The sequence below is a fragment of the Cervus elaphus genome, chromosome 9 (genome assembly GCF_910594005.1).
Source record: "Cervus elaphus chromosome 9, mCerEla1.1, whole genome shotgun sequence".
In the NCBI taxonomy this organism is placed as follows: domain Eukaryota; kingdom Metazoa; phylum Chordata; class Mammalia; order Artiodactyla; family Cervidae; genus Cervus; species Cervus elaphus.
Genome location: NC_057823.1, coordinates 107557659 through 107583156, shown reverse-complemented (window position 1 = coordinate 107583156; position 25498 = coordinate 107557659). Strand labels below are relative to the sequence as shown.

The 25498-nt window shown below is 40.1% G+C and overlaps 1 protein-coding gene across 1 annotated transcript in view; it reads right to left on the bottom strand.

The window, feature by feature from the left end:
* MAN2A1 (mannosidase alpha class 2A member 1) overlaps positions 1-25498 on the bottom strand; it is a 199980-nt gene that overhangs the window by 93901 nt on the left and 80581 nt on the right. The window contains exons 6-10 of the mRNA XM_043913763.1: positions 18386-18559; positions 15644-15830; positions 11859-12036; positions 4210-4412; positions 1282-1464 (exon numbers count right to left, since the gene is read on the bottom strand). Coding sequence (XP_043769698.1) covers positions 1282-1464; positions 4210-4412; positions 11859-12036; positions 15644-15830; positions 18386-18559 — 925 coding nt within the window. The remainder of the gene's footprint in view (positions 1-1281; positions 1465-4209; positions 4413-11858; positions 12037-15643; positions 15831-18385; positions 18560-25498) is intronic.

The following is a 25498-nucleotide window of genomic DNA, read 5'->3' as shown; positions in this document are numbered from 1 at the left end:
AATGCCAGATATATCTGCCACAAGAAAACTAAGAAGATATTTAAGGTACTACCTTGAATATATTTTTTTAAGACTCAAGGCAACCAGTGGAACCTCCAGAATATTTGTTACCAAGTTTCCTGAAAGGCAGTCAAAATATTATAACTACAAATTTAGTTAACACTATTACAATTAGTTGTATCAGTTGTAGATCAGTTTTCTAAGAATAGCTTTATGTGTTATGTATACTTTCTACCTATGAGAATATCTATAAAAAGAGATTCACTTTTTATATCTAAGAAAATCAGATTTTTAATGATTTTTATAATATTATCAAAGAGTAATCTGGAAGAAATACTAATCTAAACTACAGTGAAACAATAGGCAAAACTCCTCCTCCAATGTCAGAATCTCCCCTGCACCGATCCTAACGAATGATAGCCTCAACTCTGGTATGATGACGGAAATCTCACTATTACAAAAGGTGAGCTTATTGGGAAGCACAGTTTACACAGTGCCCTGCTATTCTGAGCCAAAGCCAGTAATCACTGTTTCTGATCTGCAATATGAAAATGACGGGATTCTACTCCCTCAATCATCTAACAGATCATCCAGGAGCTGAAGAGAGCTTTGGTATCAACACCCAGACCATCCCTTCTCACCCCAGTTCTTTATGTCATTATACATGACAAGGTTTCTCGGTTCTTCTACTTGCTGGCTATTCTTCTAAACATAGTTTTTTTTGTCAGTGCCCCTCTTAAAAAATGAGATATGCAAGAACAAATGGATATGATAGGATGGAATTAAATAGCTATATAATGAGATGGAGCTCTGCATGGCCCTGGATTATAACTATGATTTATTTGATACCAAATCCTTGGGCAAGAAGGTAGCCTCAATTACCACACTCTACTTGGGGAAAAGTGGGATCAGTTTTATAACAATGTTTTTACTACTACATTTACAGAAAGGCACTACCATAAAAAGTTGGGACGGCCAGTACTTTTTGTCAAGTGATTTCTTAAAAAATTGATGGTTTTGAAAATTGATGGTTTTTCTATAGCAGTACTTATAAGAGATGTGGTTATTAAAAACTTCATCAAAGATAAGCCTTCTGAGTTGTCAGCATAACTGAAAATGTTTTCTTGGCATGACATATGTATCTTTGAAATTGGTTTGATTTAGTGTGCTCTCCTTCAATAAAAATTCAGTACTACAATTAAAAAAAACTTCATCAAAAGATAAAGCTTATGACCCCAAATTTTAAAAGATTTTAAGTTCACTTTGCAATAATTACATTACCTGGTACCATAATCCACAACCACCCAATCTTTTGCAGTTCCTGTGATAGCATCATGATGTTGAAATAGTCCCAAATTTCGTCTTGCTTCTGTCAGCATCACATAATGGGATGATGAAAGAAATTTATTTATCTTGTACTGCTTAGCTTGTTTCAGGGCGAAATAGTAAAGAATTTCAGCAGCCCTAATTGCATAAAACAGTCATTAATTTTTATTTCAAAACAAACATTTTAATTTACTACAAAAGAGCTATCAATGATACATTTTCAAACTTTTTTTAAAAAAAGAAATCCATGATTTCAGTATGATCAATTTATAAGACAAATATTGAAAACAGACATTTCTATAAAACCACCATGGTATGCACCTAATACATCTAAATTCTTAAGTATCAAAGAACACCATGTCTCAGTGATATAAGGCAAAGAAGTGAGTATCTGTTGGCAGCAAGATATGCCCATTTCCATGTAACAGATGAAAGCAATAAGAACTAGGTAAGTGTTTCTGTCCTTTCATCTCCGCAGTGTAGACATATACCACGAACTCCACCAGAAGGCCATTTATCCTCACACGTACAGTGGAGGAGGCGGTGAGGAAACGTGTGGCCCTGAGTGTTAGAATAACAGTAACGGAGAGGAAGCGGATGGCGGCCTGACAGCTCAGGGACAGAAGTCAGTCTAAGAGCCGAATGACAACACACGGCAGCTACAGAGAATTTAGCAACATAACCTGAAAGGTGATCAATCACACACTCGCCTTCCTCACTTATTTTAAAGAATAAAAATACTTTAGCTTAAGAATAGTTTTGAGCAAGAATATGGGGGTTTATAACTTTCACCTTTACATTTTTTCATCCAAGGATATGGTTCAGGATAGGTTTCTGAAAAGTTCTTTAAAAAGAGACACAGCTTGATGGAGTAAAAAATATAAGGATCCTTATGACAAACGTTAGGATGATGGAGAGAAAAATCAAGGCAGCACAAAAATGTATTACGATCTCAGGAAAAAAGAAGAGATTCAAACTGCTCTTTTTAAAAAATAATTCCTTTGAATTTTTGAAGATACTAAATAATCTCTACTTTTTAAAAACAGATAAAAATTTAATATCCACTTTTTAAAATTATAAGCCTTCTTGATGGCATGAGAATCACTATATTGGAATTAAGGAAACTATATGTATGTAGGCATACATATCCAGAGCAAATGTACATATACATACAAATGTTCCAAATATTCCAAAATATTAAAAAAGTGGATTTTAAGAATTTTTTTGTACTTTTCTATTTTATGCACCTATTTTTACAAATGAGTTGAGGATTAAATATAATTTTTATCACACAAAAGACTTAGTTTCAAATAAATTAATTACATTTTGAAATTCAAATTACCATATGGTTTATTGTTTTATTTTAGAGCAGGAGAATTTTCAAAATACATTACCAGTAGGAATATATTCAAGTAGTACCTTAAATAAGTTCAATAAAATAAGACTGAACCAATACTCATAACTTTTTGCTACCAAAAAATACTTGATACTTAAAAATTATGCAGTGACTCAAAAGAATTTCTACGTTATTTAGTACTTGCTCTGTTCTTATCATAGATAGTTTAGAATAACATAACAGATAACTAACATTCTATTGGTTAAGGATGCAGAAATCTTTATAATATACAAAACTTTTTTGTTATAAATATAATAATATATATTCATCTGGCACATTAATGACTATCCCCTCAAAGATTCAAAGGTTAGGGTTTTTTTTTTAATAAGTTACTGTTATTTTTTGGACACAATATCACAGAAACAGTAAAAATAATAAACACACACACCACTATACCAAAGTACAATGCTTAAAGAAATTAATGATTTTTAGAAAAATACTGTCCAATATATACTTAATAAATAGTACATAGAAGAAGGTAGGTTTCATATAACTTATTATTTTTAATACCAAGATTCATCATGAAAATTAATCATGATGATTTCATATTTTGAACTGAATGGACAATAAATTCATCATGAAAGTTACTCTCCTGAGCTACACATATAGAAAAGCCACAGGATTCTCCTGGGATGGTTTCTGAGCATCTAAAAACAATGAGACTCAGTTGTTTAGAGCAATACTCTCCACTATGATAGCCACTAGCCACATGTGGCTATGTACATTAAAATGAAATAAAACTGAGAATTCAGCTCCTCAGGCACGCTGGTCACAGGTCCCGTCGCCCAGCTGCCCGTGGCTAGTGGCCCCAGCGCTGCATGGACAGTGCAGAGATACTGAGCGTTTCTCACTACAGAGAGCGCTACTGGGGAGTGACTGAGAAGAGCTGGGTGATGCAGGTTTACAGAGTGCTTTTATGTTTTTCTTATTGGCTTTTTCTGTCTTCTCCATATCAGTTTATTTTTTCAACCAATCATTCTGCCTCCATCAGGTCCCATCTCTTAAATTTTCTTCTTTAAGCAGAAAACCATATCTGTAGAAACGTGTTTTATGAATACGGCTGTCTCAGAGGACAGACTTTGAGGCCTGCCCCCGGCGGCTGAGAGCCTGCCTGCTCCTTCTGACCCCTGCTCCCGCTTCCGTAACCCGGCTGACCAGGCTCCCGGCCTGCAGGCACAGTGAGGCTGCCCAATGCTACTACAGTGTGCAGACAGTACAGGGAGTCAGTTAGAAAAATATAAAATATTGAGTACAACTCCCAGAAAACCTAATTACACAAAATGTTTTTCCTTCAAGAGCAATACCCTTGTAAAAATCTGATTATTTCTGAAGATATAGATCTGATTGCATTAAAATTTCACAATTACATTAAACACATCCTTACACATACAACATAAATGCTGTATATTACGCAAAACTCTACAGACAAGTTATGATAACATAAAAGAAGTGAAAAAAGAAACGAAGCTCTCTAAAGGTAAATGTACCTTAAATGGGATTCCAATATCCTATCCATTCGTTTGTAAAAGGGTCTGGATGTAAAATAGCCACTCCAGTAATGATCATCTCGGTCAGCATAAGTGAAAAAATCCCCACTTAGAACAGGGAATGTTGATTGGCTATTCCTACTATTGGCTGAAGCTTCTTTTTCCAGTGCATCAAAATAATCTGATAAAGTCCCAAACTGTACCTAGTGGGGAAAAAAAAAGTTTACATTTCACTTATTCACACATTCATCTGTACCTTAAAATTACTTTTAGTGCTGAAAGGAAAAGTTCCTGATAAATATTTAAGGCATGCTTCCAAATTATAATAAATATATAGCTCAGATTTACTTAAATGCAGGGGGAAAAGCACTCAGTGACTGTGTTTTACCTGCAGCAAGTCCCAAAAAACTAAGAAAAAACTTGCACATGTAAGCAGTTAGAAGAGTTAATCAGAGCTACAAATGTGTGGATCTGAAAACTCCTTATATATTTCTAGAATCTCCAAGTGGGCAAGGATCGGGCTACGGCCTAATCCAGAGATGAATGGCAAGAAGGGGAAACAGCAAAAATAAAAGGCGTATATTTTAAGTACATGTTCCAGCAGTCCGGAAGAGCAGCTTTGTTAGCTATTAAGTATTTCCACATATCATATGCACATATTCTCCTCTGGCCTCCACTCTCCCCAGTCTGTATTCTTAAAAAGGAGAAAAGAGAGACTTTAAGAACAGCAGGTCATTTAAAAAAAAAAAAAAAAGGACTTTCTCTACTGGTAGGTAACAGTGAACAACAGAAGTAAAACAGAAAAGCCGATGAGAATTGCAAGGTTGACTGCTCAAATGAAAAGGTTTTTCTGACTAATGACTCAAATTACCGGTACATAAATCCATTTTTACGATCTCAAACTAGTCTATAAATCAAAGGAAAAGAGAAATATTATACAAGACCTCATAAACATAAATTGAAAGGTAGTGTTGCTAGAAGTAAATAGACAATTAAACAAGGAATGTGTTCTTTTTAAAAAGATGCTATTTTTTTTGTTTCTGGTCTTATATACACACACATATGTAGGTGGCCAATGAGTTAATTTGAGTTTTTCCATAAGATGTAATGAAACCCAAATGACCTTTCTGGCCAACCCAAGACATATATACACACATACACACACAGATATTGAGAGTCATTTTGAGTCAATGTGGCAGAAAAATAATTAAAGTAATCAAAAGGAGTCAGTGGCCCTGCAGCAGTCACTAGGAGCAGCACAGGGCTGGACCCTGACGACGTGGCTGTGAACGCTCTCTGCACCACTTACCGCGCGCACTCTGGGCGTATTTTATGACGTCCCTGCACGCCTCCGTGGCACAGCTAACAGGGCTCTAAGTAAGATGCTTACAAACACGACTGGCAAATATAGGTCTAAGTTTTGGCTGTTACCCCACCACTGCAAAGGCAAAATATCAGCTGGAAACACAACAATGATATTAGTAAGGCAAGTGTAAGTTTTCATAATCTGTGATATAACAAATTTTGTAACAGCAAAATGGATGATTATTCCAAGTCCTTATGCTTACATTAAAGAAAAGCAGCTTTTTAAAGTTAACTTTTTACATTCATTTTTACTTGGAGGATGACCGTCTTACGTCTTGTGCTGGTTTCTGCTACAGAGTAAGGTGAACCAGCTGTAGGCACACACACGCCCCCCTCCCCGTCCCCGCGTCCCACGCCCAGCTCGTCACGGAGCGCGGCGGCCCGTCAGCTGTCCGCCCTGCCGCGGTGATGTACACCTGCCAATGCTCCTCTCAAGCTGCCCCACCCTCTCCTCCCCCACTGTGTCCACACGTCCATTCTCCATGTCTTTCTATTCCTGCCCTGCAAATATGTTCATCAGTACCATTAAGAAAAGCTGTTTTAAATTACATTATCTACTCTAATCTTGGCTTCACCAAATACAGCTTTTCTTGGGCAAGTTAATCTATTTGTGCCTGTCTCCTCAAATATAACTACGTGCTTACCAGAAAATGCTCAGAGAATTAAATAATTGTTAAAATAAAGCAGTTTACTAGAGGATATTAAGCCAAGTAGATAAAGAGAAGGATAAATCTATATGACCTCACTTACATGTGAAATATAACAAAAATAAACAGCTCAGAAAAAGAGAGTAGAGGTGGCGGCAGGGAAGGAAACTGGCCAAAGGTGGCCGAAAGCTACAAACTTCCAGTTATAAGAGAAGGAAGTACCAGGACTGTAACATACACAACATGATGTCCACAGTTAACACTGCTGAGTGACATGCATGAAAACTGTGAAGAGAGTAGACCCTAACAGTTCTCATCACAAGGGAAAAATTTTTTCTTCTTTTTTTATTTTATCTATACAAGATGATGGCTGCCAACTGAACTTATTGTGGTAACCATCCCACAATATAGGTAAGTCAAAAATTATGCTATTAATATACACCTTAAACATAAACAGTGATATATATCAATCATATTTCAATAACATTAGACACAAATTAAAAAGTAAAGCCCTTTAGAGAGTTAATAGCAAATCAATCTCTCAACATACTTTAGTTAATATTTAAGTATTACTCCCCAATCTCATTACTAGGAAGCAGAATACACTTAATAGGAAGCAGAGTACGTGTGAACATACAAGAAATGAGGAAATGAGAGTCACAAATACAGGGACACAGCGTGAGCTTCAGACCCGACAGGTACAGATGAGGCCAGGGCAGTGTAACAATGACAGTGGCAAAATATTCATCGAGCTAGGTATTTCTGAGGCTCCCTCTCCTCATCCACACAGGGCTTCCCTGGTGGCTCAGCTGGAGAGAACCCGCCTGCGCTGCGGGAGACCTGGGTTCAGTCCCCGGGTTGGGAAGACCCCCTGGAGGAGGGAAAGGTTCCCCACTCCAGTATCCTGGCCTGGAGAATTCTGTGGATTGTACAGTCCATGGGGTCACAAAGAGTCAGACACAACAGCGCCTTTCACTTTCACTTCGTCATCTATATAATAAGGGATTACTATCAGATAACAAAAATCACTTTCAGTTTCAAATTTTAGAGATCTGTGACGTGCTAGAAAGTTAATATCAAAAACAAGTACACCCTTTTTAAAATATTTCCGTTAATTTTTGGTACTACCCAGAATGAAAATATTTTCTTCTTGGCAACATCCCAGAGCAAAGTTGATGTAAGTGACCTGATGAGCTTTCTCACAAACTTAAAGGACTGAAATATAATCCTCTATGAATGCTAAAGTAGTTTCAAAAAAAAATTATTTAAAGTAAATTTTTCTATAGTCTCTTGGTAGCTCAAATAAAGTATTTGGGATACCAAAAAAATAACCAAACAAAAATATTTAAATGTTTTACACTAAAAGGCAACAAATAATCTTAAACATCACCTTAACCTTACATAATATTAAACTCCTCCACCAGGACAACGTAAAAGGGAAGGTTACACAGACTGGTGAACAAGCCGTGACGGACGGCGAGCCGGCCGGCTGAGCCCGCCCAAGGCCAGTTTCTCAGTCAGCTAAATCTAATGGCTTATTTTTGTTTGTCCTTTCAGTAGAAGAAAATGAGGTTACACTTCCAGCTTGATTAAGCAAATTTAAACATCTCACAGAGAACAGATACAACTAGACAAACAAGTTTTAATACAGAGAAAAAAATGTCTGAAGATATCTGAGGGCCCTCAAAGCAGCCAGGATCTGAAGGACAAAAATTCTTGAAATAAAGGAAATCAATAACCTCAGATATGCCAATGACACCACCCTTACAGCAGAAAGTGAAGAGCACTAAAGAGCCTCTTGACGAAGGTGAGAGAGAGTGAAAAAGCTGCCTTAAAACTCAACATTCAAACAATGAAGGTCATGGCATCCAGTCCCATCTTCAAGGCAAACAGAAGAGGAAAAAATGGAAACAGTAAAAGACTTTATTTTCATGGGCTCCAAAGTCATGGCAGACAGTGACTGCAGCCATGAAATTAAAAGACGCTTGCTCCTTGGAAGAAAAACTATTACAAACCTAGACAGCATATCAAAAAGCAGAGATAACACTCTGCTGACCAAGGTCCATATACTCAGAAGTAGGGTTTTTCCAACAGTCAATGTATGGATGTGAGAGTTGGACCATAAAGAAGGCAGAGTGCTGAAGAATAACCAATGCAATATTGAGAAGAACAAAACTAGAAGACTCATTATCAGACAGTAAGATCTATCCTAAAGCTGAAAGTATGCAACTAGTCAAATAGACAAAAGTGAATAGAAAATCTAGACACAGACCCACACATAAATTCATCTCCACTCATGAGTAATAATAAAGATGACACTGCATAAAAATGGGAAAACTATGGTCTTTTCAATAAATGGTGCTTGATATTCACATGGGCAAAAAGTATCTTGATCCCTCCCCTCAGACAATATACAACAATCTATTCCAAACATTATTAAAAACCAGAGACTTTACTTTGCCAACAAAGGTCCATCTCGTCAAGGCTATGGTTTTTCCAGTGGTCATGTATGGATGTGAGAGTTGGACTATAAAGAAAGCTGAGTGCCGAAGCATTGATGCTTTTGAACTGTGGTGTTGGAGAAGACTCTTGAGAGTCCCTTGGACTTCGAGGAGATCCAACCAGTCCATGCTAAAGGAAGTCAGTCCTGAATATTCATTGGAAGGACTGATGCTGAAGCTGAAATTCCAATACTTTGGCCACCTGATGTGAAGAGTTGACTCATTGGAAAAGACCCTGATGCTGGGAAAGATTGAAGGTGAGAGGAGAAGGGGACGACAGAGGATGAGATGGTTGAATGGCATCACTGACTCAGTGGACAGGAGTTTGAATGAGCTCTGGGAGGTGGTGATGGACAGGGAGGCCTGGCGTGCTGCAGTCCATGGGGTCGCAAAGAGTCCGACGCGACTGAGCAACTGAACTGAACTAACTGATTCCAGACATACTACAGACCTAAATGCTGAAGGCAGAACAATAGCACTTCCAGAGTACAGCTTCCTAAGAAAGAGATTCTCGTGACCATGGGTAAACAAAAGCTTCTTAAGCAAACATAACAAGCACTAACTGTAAGATTCAATTAAAATTAAGAATTTCTGTTCATCAAAAGATAGGACTAAGAGAGAGAAAACACAGGCTACACAGTGGGAGATAACATTTGCATAACTTTTATCTGAAAGAAGACTCAATCCAAAATACAGAAGAGAAATATAAATGGTTAGGAAAAAGACAGATGACCCAATTTAATAAAATAATCATCAAAAGAGTTAGCACTGCTCAAAAGAGGATACCCAAATGGCAATAAACTTATGAAAAGAGACTCAATCTCATTAACTACTGGAAATACAAAATAAAACCATCACATCCATCATAAAAGGAAAAAAACAGTTCTGATAACAGAGTCTGAGCAAGGAGGTGCAGCAATTGACACTGTCACAGGGTGCGATATCCAGTGGATCTACTTTGGAATTTTATTTGACAAGATCTACTGAAGCTCAACCTGTGCATACCCAATAACCCCGAACCTCCATCCATTTTATACCCCTATAAACTCATACACACACACTGCACAAACGGCCAACACAGTGTCACCTGTAATAAACCAAAGCGGAAAGCAACCCCAGTGTCCATCAGCAACAGAATGGATAAACGGTGGTATGTTCACCAATATTACATGATACATGTTACATGTAACACATAACCGTAGATCAATTTCAAAAACATCATGTGCAGCAAAATAAAAAAAAAAGTGAGACACAAAATAACACATATTTAAGATTCCCTTCTCATAAAATTCAAAAACAGGCAACACCAATCACGAAGACACAACCGAGAAGAGTGGGACGGGGTGGGAGGGAGGAGGGGGGCTCAGCAAGAAGGGGACAGACACACAGCCAGGGCTGACCCATGCTGATAGACGGCAGAGACCAACATAAAACTGTAAAGCAACTATCCTCCAATTAGAAAATAAATGAATTTAAATTAAAAAATAGAAATGAAAGTGATGGTTACTCTTGTAGGAATTGGTAACGACTTGGCAGTCTAGAGACGTCCTACATATTGGATAGTGTTTGTTTGTTTTTTTCTTTCAAATGAAGTATATTTGGTTTACAATGTTATGCCAATCTCTGCTATACAACACAGTGACTCAGTTATACATATATATATATATCTCCTTTTCAATATTACATGGGTGTTTTAAAACTTGAAAATATTCTCTGCATACTTAATGGTCTGTGCACTCCTATGTACATGATACATTAATTTTCAAATTACTTTAAAGATTCTTCTAGTGGGCAAAGGAGGAAACAGGTGAAATACTAAAGACAGGATTAAATTCTTCAGAGTCATGCAGTGGATCCTTCTGCAGACCTCAAAACTATTCCCCAAGAAGGTGTATTTAGAGATATATACACACACTCCTCTAATCAACTGTCCCTATATGCACTTTCTCTTGGAGGAAAGTACAGAGATGATTTAAATACAGATTCAATACTTAAAGTTTATATCATGGTTGAAATTCAGTTTTAAGTATCTTGAATCACCGTGATATTTTATTTAAGCTTATTCATCTATTCAGTATTATGTAATTTTCCCTAATAAGCTTGAATTTATTTTCCACAGTTAATACCACTTCCTCTCTATTGTATTTTCACAGTATTTTCACTGTCTAAAAGTTCTGTCTGTGAACAGAACACGCTTGTTGGATAATTAGCTTTCTCATATGGGGTCCAGTACATGGCTCTTGCTCAAGGCCTCACTCATGCAACCCGTCTGTTCAAACACTTATGAGGTGAGTAAAACTGGAACGTGTCTGGATATATGATATTACCGTTAATCTTTTAGATGTGATAATGGTATTGTGATCATTATTTTTCCACAATGTCCTTATCATTCAGATACATAATGAAATGGTTATGGACAAAAACACACGCCCTCTGAGATTTGCTCCAAAATTCCAGAGGAGTGAGATGACTGGCACACAGCGGAAACAAGGCTGACCTTGAACCGATGCATGACCTTGAACTGATGCAAGACCTTGAACTGATGCAAGACCTTGAATGCTGTAGCCGAGACATGGGTATTGGGAAGCAGTGGGGGGTTGGGGGAGGAATTTATGCTATTCTCAAAATTTTAGGGTGCATTTTAAATTTTCCAGAGGGGGAGAAAAAGAGCAAGAATGACAGATGAATGATTAATTTTAGAAGACTTCTCATCTAAGAAAAATGCGAGTGTAGTCTGTGGATACAAGACGTTTGTTTGCACAATTCTTGACACGCGCGCCTGCATCTGCCAGACACACCACTAAATCACGGGCAGCAACTGAGAGAGACGGCGAGCTTTCAGCGCTAGGAGGGAGGCAGGACATCACTGGGGAATGAACATCACAACCTGGTAGGGGCGGGTTTTCAGCCACATAAAGCAATGCCTCTTTAATCCTCAATGGGTGGTAAGAAAGGGATAAGCTTAGAAATGGAACTGTAATGTAAGATAATGTTCCCCTTCAGGAATTACACTTTTACAGAAGAACTACATACTCTAGGAAATAGTAGGATGCGGGACAAAGAAACAAAGGCTGTTGTGTTAATAATGAAGGTTCACCTTCAAACACAGCATCATGATAAAGTATGTTCTCATTACCTTAACATTATACTGAGAATGAGAATTCATATAATCAAAAAGCAGCTGGTAATTCTTGAACTGATGATCCCATTCGGTGCGTTCAGTGTAGCGGAAATCATCTCCCAGCGGGGCCAGGACAACTGTGGTACGGAAAAGCTTTGACTTCTTTCGATACTGGTCCAGAAGCATCTCGGCCCTGCAACAGGAAGAGGAGTGCTACTAACAACAGTGGGGCCACTCATCACAAAGTGTGCTATAGAAAAATAAAGTACCGTATGCTCTGCCTGTGTCCTAGCTTAGCATGATTTACGAGGCAGATTTTTTTAAACTACTATACTCATTTTTATTATCCCTTTAAAATATTCATAAATTCTTTTCAGAGGGAAAAACCCCATAGCTTTTCAATGGAATATCCTTAGGGAAATAAAGTCACATGACAGCTCTGGCACACAAGGGCTGACGGCATCAGTGCCCTCCCAAAGGTCAGCCACAGAGACTGACTTCCAGATAGCCTGCGCCATAGAATAGTTTACTCCACGAAGACAGAATTCTCATCTACATGAACTCTGAAGCTTGCTTTGACTTAATATCCCTTTCTCTAACTTAATCTAAAATTGCCTAATTAAAAAAATAAATAAAATTGCCTAATTAAACATAGTTATTTTGAATGAAATCAATTATAGAACCATATTTCCTTTTCTAAAGGAAGAAAACCAACTCAGTCAACATCTTCCATCAATAATCTGAGTATCTGTTACAGTGTCCTTCATACTGATCAACAGATACAGCTAAGGAATTGCATGAGCTATTTTGGTTTCTATCTCTCTGGGCCCTAACCCATGACTCAGAAGGACAGCTAAACACAATGTGCTCATAAGCTTCTATATTTTATTTACTTATACTCTGTAGAAAACCTTCTGGGAGACACTGAATTGGGGCCCCGTTTGAGAAAGTCTGGGAACACAAAGTAAGAGGAAGAGCTTCTGAAAGTGAAATTAAACAAGCAGATGAACCCTGAGGAGTTCTCCATATTTCTAGTGCCAGAGCTTAAAAAAACAGTGATAGATGACAAATATGCTTTTTTACTCAGTATTCCAATTTTCACTTCAAGGATTATCCAGAAGTAGATTCTAATTCATGATATAAAAATTTATGAAGAAGTCTCAAAGAACATCAACGATGGAAAGAGGCATTTTACACAAACTATGAAAAAACATTGAACTAAATTTAGAATCTCAAATGCTCTTTTTATATTGATGGTCTCTGAAATTGTTCTTCAAATATTAAATTAGCAAAAGTTTAATAAGTTGGTGAGTACAATACAACCATAATATTCTTACATAACATATAATACTTAAGTTTCCTGAGATAACCATTCAATATAGAACTTAATTTTTACTAGTAATTTACTAATAGTCCATATTTTTCAAAAAACAATTTTAAATTATTACTTATAATTAAAAGGCACACATACAATGAGATTAATCACACAGGAAGATGTATAAGACCTAAAGAAATAAGAGGAAAAATATGTACATAAATCACAGATATAAGATAAAGTATAAATGAGCATCGAGCTAGATCCTCCAGGCAAGCAGCACAAAAATGCATCCCCAAGGCTTACGACTAGACACAGCACGCTTTGCGTGTCTGTGTGTGAGACACAGAGGAGGAAGGCAAGCACAGACTCCAGCGAAGCGCCTTTCTACAGAGCAGCCATCCCGCTCGCATGCTCTGCTCAGAAAGTGTCAGCGCGGGGAAGGCCAGGGGACCGCGGTGCCAACCCGCTGGGGGTGGACACTCGCTGCACACGACGACCTGGTGACAGACGCACTGACCAGCATCCCAGGCAAAGACACGCCGCTGCAACTCGCTCTGCGCTTACTCTGCCAGGTGAGAAAGGGCAACTTGACTGGAACAAACACCAAATCACCTGACATGCAAATCATTACCCTACCTAAAATACACAGAGAGTGAGTCACCAGTTGCTCAGCCGTGTCCAGCTCTTCCTGACCCCATGCACTAGAGCCCCCGGCTCCTCTGTCCACGGAATTCTCCAGGCAAGAACACTGGAGCAGTTAGCCATGCCCCCCTCCAGGGGATCTTCCCGACCCGGGACTGAGCTCCAGTCTCCTGCACTGCAGGCAGATTCACCACCATCTGAGCCACCAGGGAAGCCCAAATTGTGGTACTAGAGCTAAGACCAAACTGGATAGAGAATGGAGCTTCTCTACCCTCAAAGTAGAGAAACCTGATAAGCTAAACATACTGAATGCATCACCTGCACATTATGGTTAAAAATCGTTTTCTTTAAGGCATTAAAAAACCCAGCGCCATTACGCTGGAACGCCCGTGTTTGATCTCTGAGCATCACAAGGAGGGTGACATCTGCATGGGAAACAACCAGCAGAGCTAAGACTTCAAGACTTACAAGCTAAACAAACAAACAATCTATGTAAGCATTATATAGATTCACTCATCTCTGTGTCCCTGGTGCCTGGACGCCCTTTCAGAATCACTGGGACTGACTGAACACGGTGTGTTTTGAGTGGGGTGGGGGAGGGGTGTTGGCGTCTTTGAAGGGCTCCACGGCCATCAACGGGATTGCACAGAGCGGCTCTCGGGCACTCTCAGCAGCGCCCGAAACAGGACACGTGGGGCTTCGCGGGGATTCCCCGAGCGAGCCTGCAAGAAGCCTCCTGGTGCCCCTGACCACTGGAGTAAGAGGAGGCGTGCAAACCCCACTCAGCGGCAAACAGCCGTTCTCCCGAGAAGGCAGGCAGGGATCCCCCACCCTGGCAACCCACCAGCACCCCTCTGCTACATAATGTGCTGGATTATCCTCTTACGGCTTTAAGAAGACTGCCATGCTAAGATACTTCTATGTCTGCCACAGTGAGAGGTTCACACTGGAATATTTCCTTTATGGCCACAAGGACTCACTCAGTGCAAGGAGACCCAAATCATATCTTCATCCTCACACACACTTTTTTAAAAATAGATTTTACTGAGCACAGAGCAACAATCTTACTTTATTTAAAAGCCTATATTATTTTTCTAGCAGAGTTGAGTGGCTTATATAATAACACAGTGTTTTATTTTAGTGTATTACATACCATTAATTTTACAGTGAAGAAATTACACTTTTAAAAGCACCAGAATTAGAAGTATAGGTAGCTCGGTTTAATGAGGTGCTTCCATCTTTAGGACAGTTTTCTTCTAAGAAAAAACAAGTAATTTGTTTCCTGATTTTTAATTAACAATTTTTAAGAATAAATATTCCTAATTAAAGTTTCCAGTAAGTCAAAAATGTCAGAAAAATGCAGAGACATGTATTCATCAGAGCTGGGCAGCATTCACTATTACTGAAATTGTTATTAAGGGAACAGATAATTACACTCTTTATGTGATCCATTTCAATAAATGTGTTTTTGCAATTGGGTTGCTTTTCTTACCAATTTATACCATAGAGACCATAAGTTTTATTATCAACAAAAGTATATGAAATTAATCAAACACAGTAGGAAGCTTTTATAATAAAAGCAAAGAAGATCATAATAACAGTGTATAATAGGTTACCCACCGTACACTGATCTACTATTGTTCACTTTCCATTAAGTTATAACACAGAAGACAAACAGGCAAGGCTCTGGCATTTTTCAGCTGCTTTAAATCTCGTTTGAATGAATGCCTTGAGTAAGGATAATATTGGCTACCAGAGCCCATTTATGCAACTCTTCAGCAACAAGCCACTAATGCTTACTTGTTCAAGATGCTGACTTATAAAATGCATATTTTCATACCTGTTCTGGAGATTTCCAGGATATATTGTTTCTGGGGGGACTCCCCAGGGACAACCATATCTGCCTCCAGGAAGCCGTTTGAAATCAAACTGGCAGCATATTTTAGGATCAGGTCCACAAGTGTGGGGGATGTCATAACTGTAGAAGGGCATCATATGGCAAAAAATATCTGTGACTGATCCCAGATCTACAACAAAGAGCAATAGACCTGTGTAAATTTACAGATGTCATCCCCAAACTTTCAAAACACCAGTGCTTTACACATATACAGGGCAAGCTCCATCCTAAAGCAACAAACCCCTCTACTGGTACACACACCCCAGCAGCATCAATGCCCACCGGCCAGAAGGATGAGAGGCCAGAAGGTAGCTCAGTCTCTACCTGCATCTTCTGTCTAAACTTAACTGAAACAGTTAATGCCCCATCCTAAAGCAGCATCTGCTGACCTGGAAGGATATAAATGAGAAGTTACAACCAGCTCATCCAAAGTTACAGCCACCCCTGGCTACCAGCGCTTGCCACATCTGCGTCTACCTCGGGGAACAGGGACTCTGAGAGGGACCATTAGCTGCAGAGTCCAGGTGTGAAGAAGACAAGAAGGCAGTAAAACAGGGAACTGGGAGAATAAGAGACGGAGAGGGAAGGGCTTGTGAAAATACTGGGGAAATACTCTCTCGCAGTAATGAGAAATGAGTGCACTCAGGAGAGTCTGTAGAGGGCCCCTTACCAATGAAGGGCCAGTTTGACTGTTCTCCTTGGAGGCAGAGGAAAAGTAAAAATAATTTTCAAAAGCAAAGAGAAGAATTAAAGCAAACAAAAAAGATACAGAAAACGAGTACTGATTCCCAACACAGAATTGTTTTTAACTGAAACCTCAATGCCAGTATGTGTTGACATCACTGCCCTCGAGAGGTCAGAAGCCTCCCACAAAGTAAGACTGGAGGGCTTTAACAAGAGTTGAAAGTGGGTATTTTTTTTTTAATTCTGACCTGTAAATACCTCTTCCTCTCTACATGCAGCTCTCCAGTTCTCAGCAATGTACTGCTTTTATCAGACAGACAGACAACAAGAAAAAACAAACAAGCACCACATACATTTTAAAAATTTGAAAACAACTGCTTCACTAACAACCAGAACAAACAAAGAAGCTCACCTTAATTCCAAAACATCATTTTCAAGCAACATGTCCAAATACACTGGGTAGGTCCACCATACTATTTAGCAGCTCATTTACACATTTCAGTTTATCTGCTGCATTTGGTGGTGTTAGTCTTTTATCAAATTAGACTATAATTTTACAGGCAAGGATGTTTTCTGTATTTCTTCTTAGCATAGTATTAAGTACATAAAAGTATTAATTTTATGCCAACTGATATTTATAAGCAATAGTTTAAGTAGGGCTTCCTCAAATAAATAATCCTTTTTCTAAAAAAATTAATATGCTACTAAGCATCTGGTAAAATTATATAGGATGCAATCCCCCACAAGCTCCTGTTTTCCAGGATAATAAGTCAGGCAGTTAATGTGTTTCCTTTTGAAACAATAACAGTGCACACAAGAAAGATACCGTCTACATTTACAAACGATGCTACTGAAGCACTTAATGAGGGTCGAGACCACACAGAGAAGCAAGTACGACGTCATGCAGTAATGGCGGAACAGTTTTCATAATGAGCCCTTTCTTCAGATGAAATTTTACTGACAACTTGATACAGTTGGCAGCAGATGCTATAGGTTAGGGGGCCCAGGCTTTGGAAGAGCCCAGAACTGGGTTTAAATCTAGGCTTTGTACCTATTACCTGTATGATTTTTGGCAAATGGCCTCTCATTTTTGGCAAATGGCCTCCACTTTTTCACCATTTAAAAGGTCCTATAATAATAGAATCCAACTTAACGATGATTACAAAGGTTCAATGACAGAGTGAACATAAAGCATGTAACACAATGCGTGTCATAAGGACTCAATAAATAAAAATACGTAAGCAGACAAGGTGTTCTGAATTGCCTGGGGCTGGGAAAGGCAGAGGCCCCTCAGGAGGTCTGAATCCTGTCACCCCTCCTCCAGGACAGAGCTGGAGAAGCACATCCGTGAGTCCCCTGGGGAAATCAAGTGGCGCAGGACAGAGGACAGCTGTTCCAGGAGGGCAAGATGCAGGTTTTCAAAGGCAGTTCTAGCCAGACACACAGACAGGAGGGGCAGAGGGGAGAAACTCTGGCAGAACGCATGACTGGACATCGGTTCTAAAGGGGACTCCCCAGCGACTCAGTGGTAAAGGATCAGCCTGCCACGCAGGGGACGCAGCAGAGCCGTGGGTTCGAGCCCCGGGTCAGGAAGATCCCCTGGGGAAGGAAAGGGCTATGCACTCCAGGACTCTTGCCTGGAAAATTCTATGGACAGAGGAGTCCAAAAGGCTACAGCCCACGGGGTCGCAAAAACGTCCGACATGACTTAGCGACTAAGTAAACATCAGTTCTAATGCAATCAACTTTGTGGTAAAATGGGTACATTTTAAAATAGAATCAAATGAAACAATCTACCATGTTCTATAGATAAATATTTTTACCAATGCTTAAAAGACTCCTGACACAATTACATTGAAAAAATAATTATGTATATCTTTAGGCAATCTGATTCTCAAGACTGACAAGTTGAATAAAACCTGTAACAGGAAGAGGTCATAACCCCTGTGAAATAATATCTAGGTCAAGTAAGATCTTCCATTTTCATCTAACCCTACATACCCCAATTTTGTCTCCAAAAAAACTCCAGTGTTTTATGCAATGCAAAATGTTTTTTAACTGCATAATGAACTCTCTGAATAAGCATGTGAGAAAATCCAGCACGTTTTAGAAGATAAGCCATCGTTGGTGAATGTCCAAATGGATCGATAGCCCAACCAGACCGAGGTTTCACTCCTGTCAATAAAGAAAATAAGTGTCATTTTTTTAAATTGATAAATGAAAAAGAAGTCACAACACATTCAGACCCACCCGAGCTCCCTGGTCTCCTGGATTCCAAGATAAAGCGCGGCCCAGACCACCCCCGTGAGACTCCCTGCAAGACCGCCTGAGCGGAGGGTTCTGCCCAGGCAGTCCTCCCAGGCGGGGACCCACACTGGAAGGGAGCCGGCGGGAGCCAACGCGGGCGCTCTGTCATCTGACAGAGGCTAGAAAGCTGCTGCAGTCAGCGGAGCCAGAGAAACACACAGGCCCAAGGCAGCGCACCCCAGGGGCCGACAGTCCTGCCTTCTGTGGGGCTGGAGAATCCTGCAGCCTGCTCTCACAGCACACACAAAACCAACCTGAGCCACGGCAACTTGTCCTCTCCAATGCCAGCGCTAAGGGGTTTTAGGCTCTCTTTCATACTGTACAACAGTGCCAATCATCACAGAACACAGTGGCAGAACTGGCCAAAATAACTGTGCTGTTATAAGACTTTCTTAAGACACACCAAGTCTGGTAAAGGACTAAAAATATACCTCAATTTCACAGAGGATAACCTATTAAAAATCAACATAATAAATGCACAGGTTAGAATTAATGAAATAAGATTATTCACTGGGGAGTTTGCAAATACTTTATTTATTCAGGATTCTCAAAGAAGGCTTCTATATGCTACCTAGACACAGATATAAGTAATCTAACTGCGCATTTTTTTCACTCAAACACCTACTTAGCACTTTCCATGTACCGAAGGCTTGGAAAGGCCCTAGGATTACACACATGAGTTAATCTTGATCCTGACTATAGCTTTATAGCTGTAGAGATGACCACACAAGGCGTTCACACAGAGCAACAGGAGAGAAAGCAGAGAGGAAGCTGCAGACACTGCAGGTGTAGCCAGCAGAGGCGACCGAGAAGGAAAAGCCGCGCTGTCAGAGAACCAAGTGTACATCGAAACTCAAAGAAGCTGCCACACGAAGTTTGCCCATTTCACACATGTGATTTACCTCCAAAAATTATACAGAAATCTTGAACCTATTTAGTAATTTTGGGGTTTTTGTGGTGGCATAGGTTTAGCAATTCTGAAACTTTCATGAATTCCAAGACTGAGCAAATTAATTAGCTTAAAGTAGCCAGGTTTTATATTTTGAGAGAAGGAACTACAAAATAGTTCCTGTAAATCTGAGAGTAGAATGGACCCTATAATACTGAATTGAAACAGGAGATAGTAATACTAACTTATGAATAAATATACAAATAAACACACAAACATATATATATATTTAAACAAACTATACATATATGTGCGTGTTTGTACACACACATCTCCTAGCTCACAGCACTAGGAAGGCCTAGATGCAGTAATACTTCAGTATCAATTAGCAGAACTTTGCTCCTAGATTTTGACCTCTAAATGCTATGCCCTATAAAAAATAACCTCAAAGAAACAGCTTATTTCAGAGCTGGGACTGGAAAAGTACAAGATAACCCTAGAACAGATTCTTTGGGGCATAAAGTAAAGAAACAGCCAAAGAGTCATGGAAACACATTACCTAAAAATAAACCAGGAGGTAGCTTGAAGGGGCTTCCATTGGCCAAATGTGGGACAACTGGGGCAGCAAGGTAAAGAATAGTAGTACTGGACTAGAACCCACTGAATAAAATAAAACCCACAAGCTCACAAATAAGAAATAAAAAAGAAAGCTCTTCCTTTTAGTAAAATGCTAACAAATAATTAGGTCTTCCCTGGCCCAGCAGTAAAGAATCGCCTGCTAATGCAGGAGACCTGGGTTCGACCCCCGGGTCGGGAAGATCCCCTGGAGGAGGAAGTGGCAGCCCACTCCAGTACTCCTGCCTGGGAAACCCCATGGACAGAGCAGCCTGGTGGGCTACAGTCCCTGGGGTCACAAAAGGGTCAGACGTAGCGACTAAACAACAACAAAACTAATAGCTACAGAAGGAATGGTGGAGTTAGAGAGTCATCCACAGGCCCTGAAACTAAGATACTGACGTTTGATGAGGAACTCTGCCTCTTCTCAGTGTGTCCCCCACAAAGGCGGGCGTAAAGCACAGGGAAGAAACTTAAGGCGTGACTGGTCACAGACGGCAGCACCGACGCGGGGACAGAGAGATGGCGCGCTTTCCGATAGGACGCGCTGGGCCCACAGAAAACGACCGCGGTGATGTTCTAGGAAAGTCAGTAGACTTGGTTATACTACGTACACGGATCAGACAGATAAATGACCTGAAGCTAACGATAAGGGAAAAAACTCAAACTGAGAGATGTTTTACAACAGACGTCTGACCTCCTCAAAAATATCAAGGTTAAGAAATCCAGAGAAAGGCTGAGGGAGTGTTCCAGGTTAAGGAGACAAAAAGGCGTGACAACTAGAGGTAATACACGATCCTGGTCTGGGAAAGGAATAAACAGCAGCTTTTATTGAAGAATATTACTAAGACAATTGACAAGATTTGAATATACTGTGAACTAGATTGTGGTATCATTATTAACACTCCTGATTTGAAAACTATCTTCTGCTTATCTTAGAAACCATCTCTGTTCCTTAGGAAAGAACACTATGAAATATTGAGAGGTGAAGGGACAAGATGTCTCCCACTTACTGTCAAATGGTTCAAAAAAAACACACATGCGAATCTAACTAGTCATCCCTTGGTATCCAAGAGAGATTGGTTCCAGGACTCCTAAAGAAACCAAAATCCTTGGATGTCAAGTTCCTTATATAAAATGGTATATTTGCATATAACCTACACACATCCTATTGCATATAGGCATACCTCAGAGATATTGAGGATTTACTTCCAGACCACTGCAATAAAGAGAGTATCGCAATAAAATGTTACCCAGTACATATAAAAGTTATGTTTACATAGTCTCTTAAGTGTACAAGAGCATTATGTCTAAAAAACTGTACATACTTCAGATAAAAGAAACTATATGCAGAGAATAGAGAACCCCTGCACTGCTGGTGGGAATGTAAGTTGGTACAGTCACTGTAGTAAACAGTACAGAAAATTCTGGAAAAATTAAAAAGAGAACTACCATATGACCTGCAATTCCACACCTGGGAGTTAATCTAAAGAAAACAAAAACACTAATTTGAAAAGATGCATGGACCCCCACATTCACAGCAGCATTATTTACAGTAGCCAAGATACCAAAGCAACCTAAGTGTCCGTAAGTGGGTCAGTGGGTACATATACATACCCACACATGTACACATAGACACGTACACATAGGTATGCATACACACAAATATACAATAGAACCCTATTCAGGCATATAAAAGAACGAAATCATGTCATTTTTGACAACATTTATCAGGCTTGAGGCCATTTTCCCTCTGAAATAGAGAAAGACAAAAAATGTATGATTACACTTACATGTGGAAACTAAAAAACAAATGAACAACAAAACAGAAATAGAGTCACAGATACACAGAATAAACAGGTGGTTTCCAGAAGGGAGGAGACTGCCAAGAAGAAAGAAATAGGTGAGGAGATTAAGAGGCACAAACTTCCAGCTGCAAAGTAAGTCATGTGATCCCATATCTGAAATGTATGGAAATACGGAGTCACAACGTTGTATATGAGGAACATAACGCTGCAGATAAATTATACTTCAGAAGCGGCACACTCAAAGAAAAAGAGATCAGATCTGGGGTTACCAAAGGTGGGAGTGGGAGAAGAAGGGACTGAATGAAGGTAGTCAAAAGGCGCAAGCCTCCAGGTACAAGATATGTAAGCACCAGGAATGTAACGCTGCGGGCCACTGAAGTCCGATCCTTCGCAACCCGAGGGACTGCTGTGCGCCAGGCTCCTCTGTCCCCCCCTCTCCCCCAGACTGTGCTCACACCCATGTCCATCGAGTTGGTGACGCTATCTAACCATCTCACCCTCTGCCGCCCCTTCTCCTTCTGCCTTCAGGCTTCCCCAGAATCAGGGCTCTTCCAGTGAGTTGGCTTCCCTTGCGGCTCAGTGATGAAGAACTCGCCAGCCAGGGCAGGAGATGCGGGCTCAGTCCCTGGGTCGGGAAGATGCCCTGGAGGAGGAAATGGCAGCCCACTCCAGTATTCTTGCCTGGGAAATCCCATGGACGGAGGAGCCTGGCAGGCTACAGTACGTAAGGCTCCAAGAGCCGGACGTGACTTGGCGGCTAAACAAGAAAGAGGATCAGCACTTTGACCAACCTTGCCACAGGTTTGCAGGGGTGTAAGTGCAACACAATCAACGCAGTGAACACTGCCGTGTGTCACACATGGAAGCTGTGGAGAGAGGTGAATCTCAAGGGTGCTCCTGACAAGTAAAACTCTTCTTCTGTTTAATTTTCTATCCATATCAGATGACACATTCGCTAAACTTATTGAGATAATCTTTTCATGACGTATGTAAGTCAAATTATGATTTGCTGTATACCTTAAACGTAAATAATTCAGTACCTCAATCATATCTCAATAAAACTTGAAGAAAAACAGAACAAAGTAAAACTTTATTGCTAAAATTGCTAACCATCCTCTGAGCCTTCTCCAAGTCTGGCTCCTTTTGCAATAGTAAAAGATCACTGATCACAGCTCACCCTAACAAGTATAATAACAATGAAAAAGTCTGAAACATTGCTAGAATTACCAAAATGTGACACAGAGACACGAAGTGAACAAATGCTGTTGGAATAATGACACCAACAAACTTGCTTAACAGGGCTGTGACAAACCCTCAGTGCATAACAAACCTGGCATCTGTGCAGCACAGTAAAGTAAGGTATGCTTGTGATTTAAATCACATCCAGATCACACATAATATTTAAAACAATATAAGTGCTATGCAAATAGTTATAAATACAATGTAAATACTATTAGGATGGTGCAAAAGTAATTGCTGTTTTGCATTGTTGAACTTTGCCCATTTGATACTGGCATACATTCTTAAACGTGGTTATGTTTGTTATACATTATTTTAATGCGCATTTCTCGCTTTACGTTTTTGCTAATAACTTATTACTTGCTGTTTGTTTTATATGTATTTTATTTGTTTGTTTGTTTTATATGTATTTTAAATGATGCGAGACTAAAAGCAAATCTGAACTCTTGTTCAAGTTCAAAATGGGTCATAAAGCCGCAGAGACAGCTCACAAGCTCAACAATGCACCTGACGCAGCGACCGCTCATCCACGTGCAGTGCGGTGGTTCAACCAGTTCTGCAGAGGACACGGCGGCTGGACGTGGGAAGCTGACCGTGACCGGCTGGGAGCAGCTGTCAGAGCTGACCCTCCTACAGTCACCCGAGAAGGGGCCAGAGAACTCAGCGCCAACCATGCTACGGTCCTCTGGCATTGAAGCAAACTGGGAAGGTGAAAAAGCTCAGTAAGTGGGTAACTCATGAGCTGACCACAAATCAAAAAAAAATAATCTTTATTTTGAAGTGTCATCTTCTCTCATTCTACACAACAAACCATTTCTTGATCAGACTGTGATGGGCAAAAAAAAGTATGACAACCGGTGAAGACCAGCTCAGCGGTTGGACTGAGAAGTTCCAGAGCGCTTCCCAAAACCAAAGTTGCATCGAAAACAGGGTCACGGTCACTGTTTGTGCAACTGCTGATGGTCTGACACACTACGGCTCTCTGAATGCCGGCAAAATCGCTACTTCTGAGAAGTATGCTCAGCAAACCCATGAGAGACACCAGGAACCCCAATGCCTGCAGCCAGCATTGGCCGACAGAAAGCACCCAGTTCTTCTCCACAACAAGGCCTGATCGCACGTCACACAATTCACGCATCAAAAGTTGAACAAATTGGACTATGAAGTTTTGCCTCATCTGCCATATTCACCTGACCTGTCGCCAACTGACTACCACTTCATCAAGCACCACGACAACTCTCAGCAGGGAAAACACCTCCATAACCAGCAGGATACAGAAAGTGCTTTCCAAGAGCTCGTCAAATCTCGAAGCACACATTTTTATGTTACAGGAATAAACAAACTTATCATTGGCAAAAATGTGTTGATTGTAATGGTTTCTATTTTGATTAAAAAAAAAATGTGTTTGAGCCTAGTTATAATGATTTAAAATTCAGGGTTTGAAACCACAATTACTCTTGCAGCAACCTAATATTTAAGCAACTGCCAGGCGTGGCAAATTCAAGTTTTGCTGTTTGGAACTTACCAGAAAATTTTTTTTCCATTATTTTACATTCATGGTTGGTTGAATCATCAGATGCAGTATCAGGAAGCATTTAACAAGAGGCTTCCTGTGTGCTGTTCTGGATCTGTAAGGAACCCTCTGGCCCTTATTAATTCCTGATTATTCAGGAATCCAGGCATTTCTCATTACGGTGATAAGTACCCTCTTCCTTTTTATGACCCATACGGTAAAAAGTGATTGTTTGCAACTCTCTCTTTGATAGGGATAGCATTATGTTTTGTAAATCTGGAATTTTAATATTTATCTTTGCTGAGAATAACTACCTTGTAAGACAGTATATATGCCCACACCATGTTGATTAAAACACCTTTGCTCCATCAGAGCTTGGATCCCCGTGTCTTTCTTTCTTTCCCTCTCTCTCTCTTTCAGGCTAATTCCTTAGAGCGCGGAGGCCCGCTGAGCTTACTTTCTTACCCGGGGGTCTAAGACCCTCTCGAGAAGGCGCCCTGTGCCTTCACCCACTTGAGAGGGCGCCCGGTGCCTACGTGCAGCAGTGTAAGCTCTAAGAACAGGACTCTATTGACTTTCTGCGTAAACCAGGGGATATCAGCCTCTTTCTCTCTCTCTCTTTCTCATCGTCGACTCCGGACCACCAGGTTCCGGTCCATTAAAGGACCAACAGTGCAGAACCAGTGAATGTGGAGAGTCAACTCTTCAGTATAAATAGGAGTCCTTCCCTAATACTAGCATGC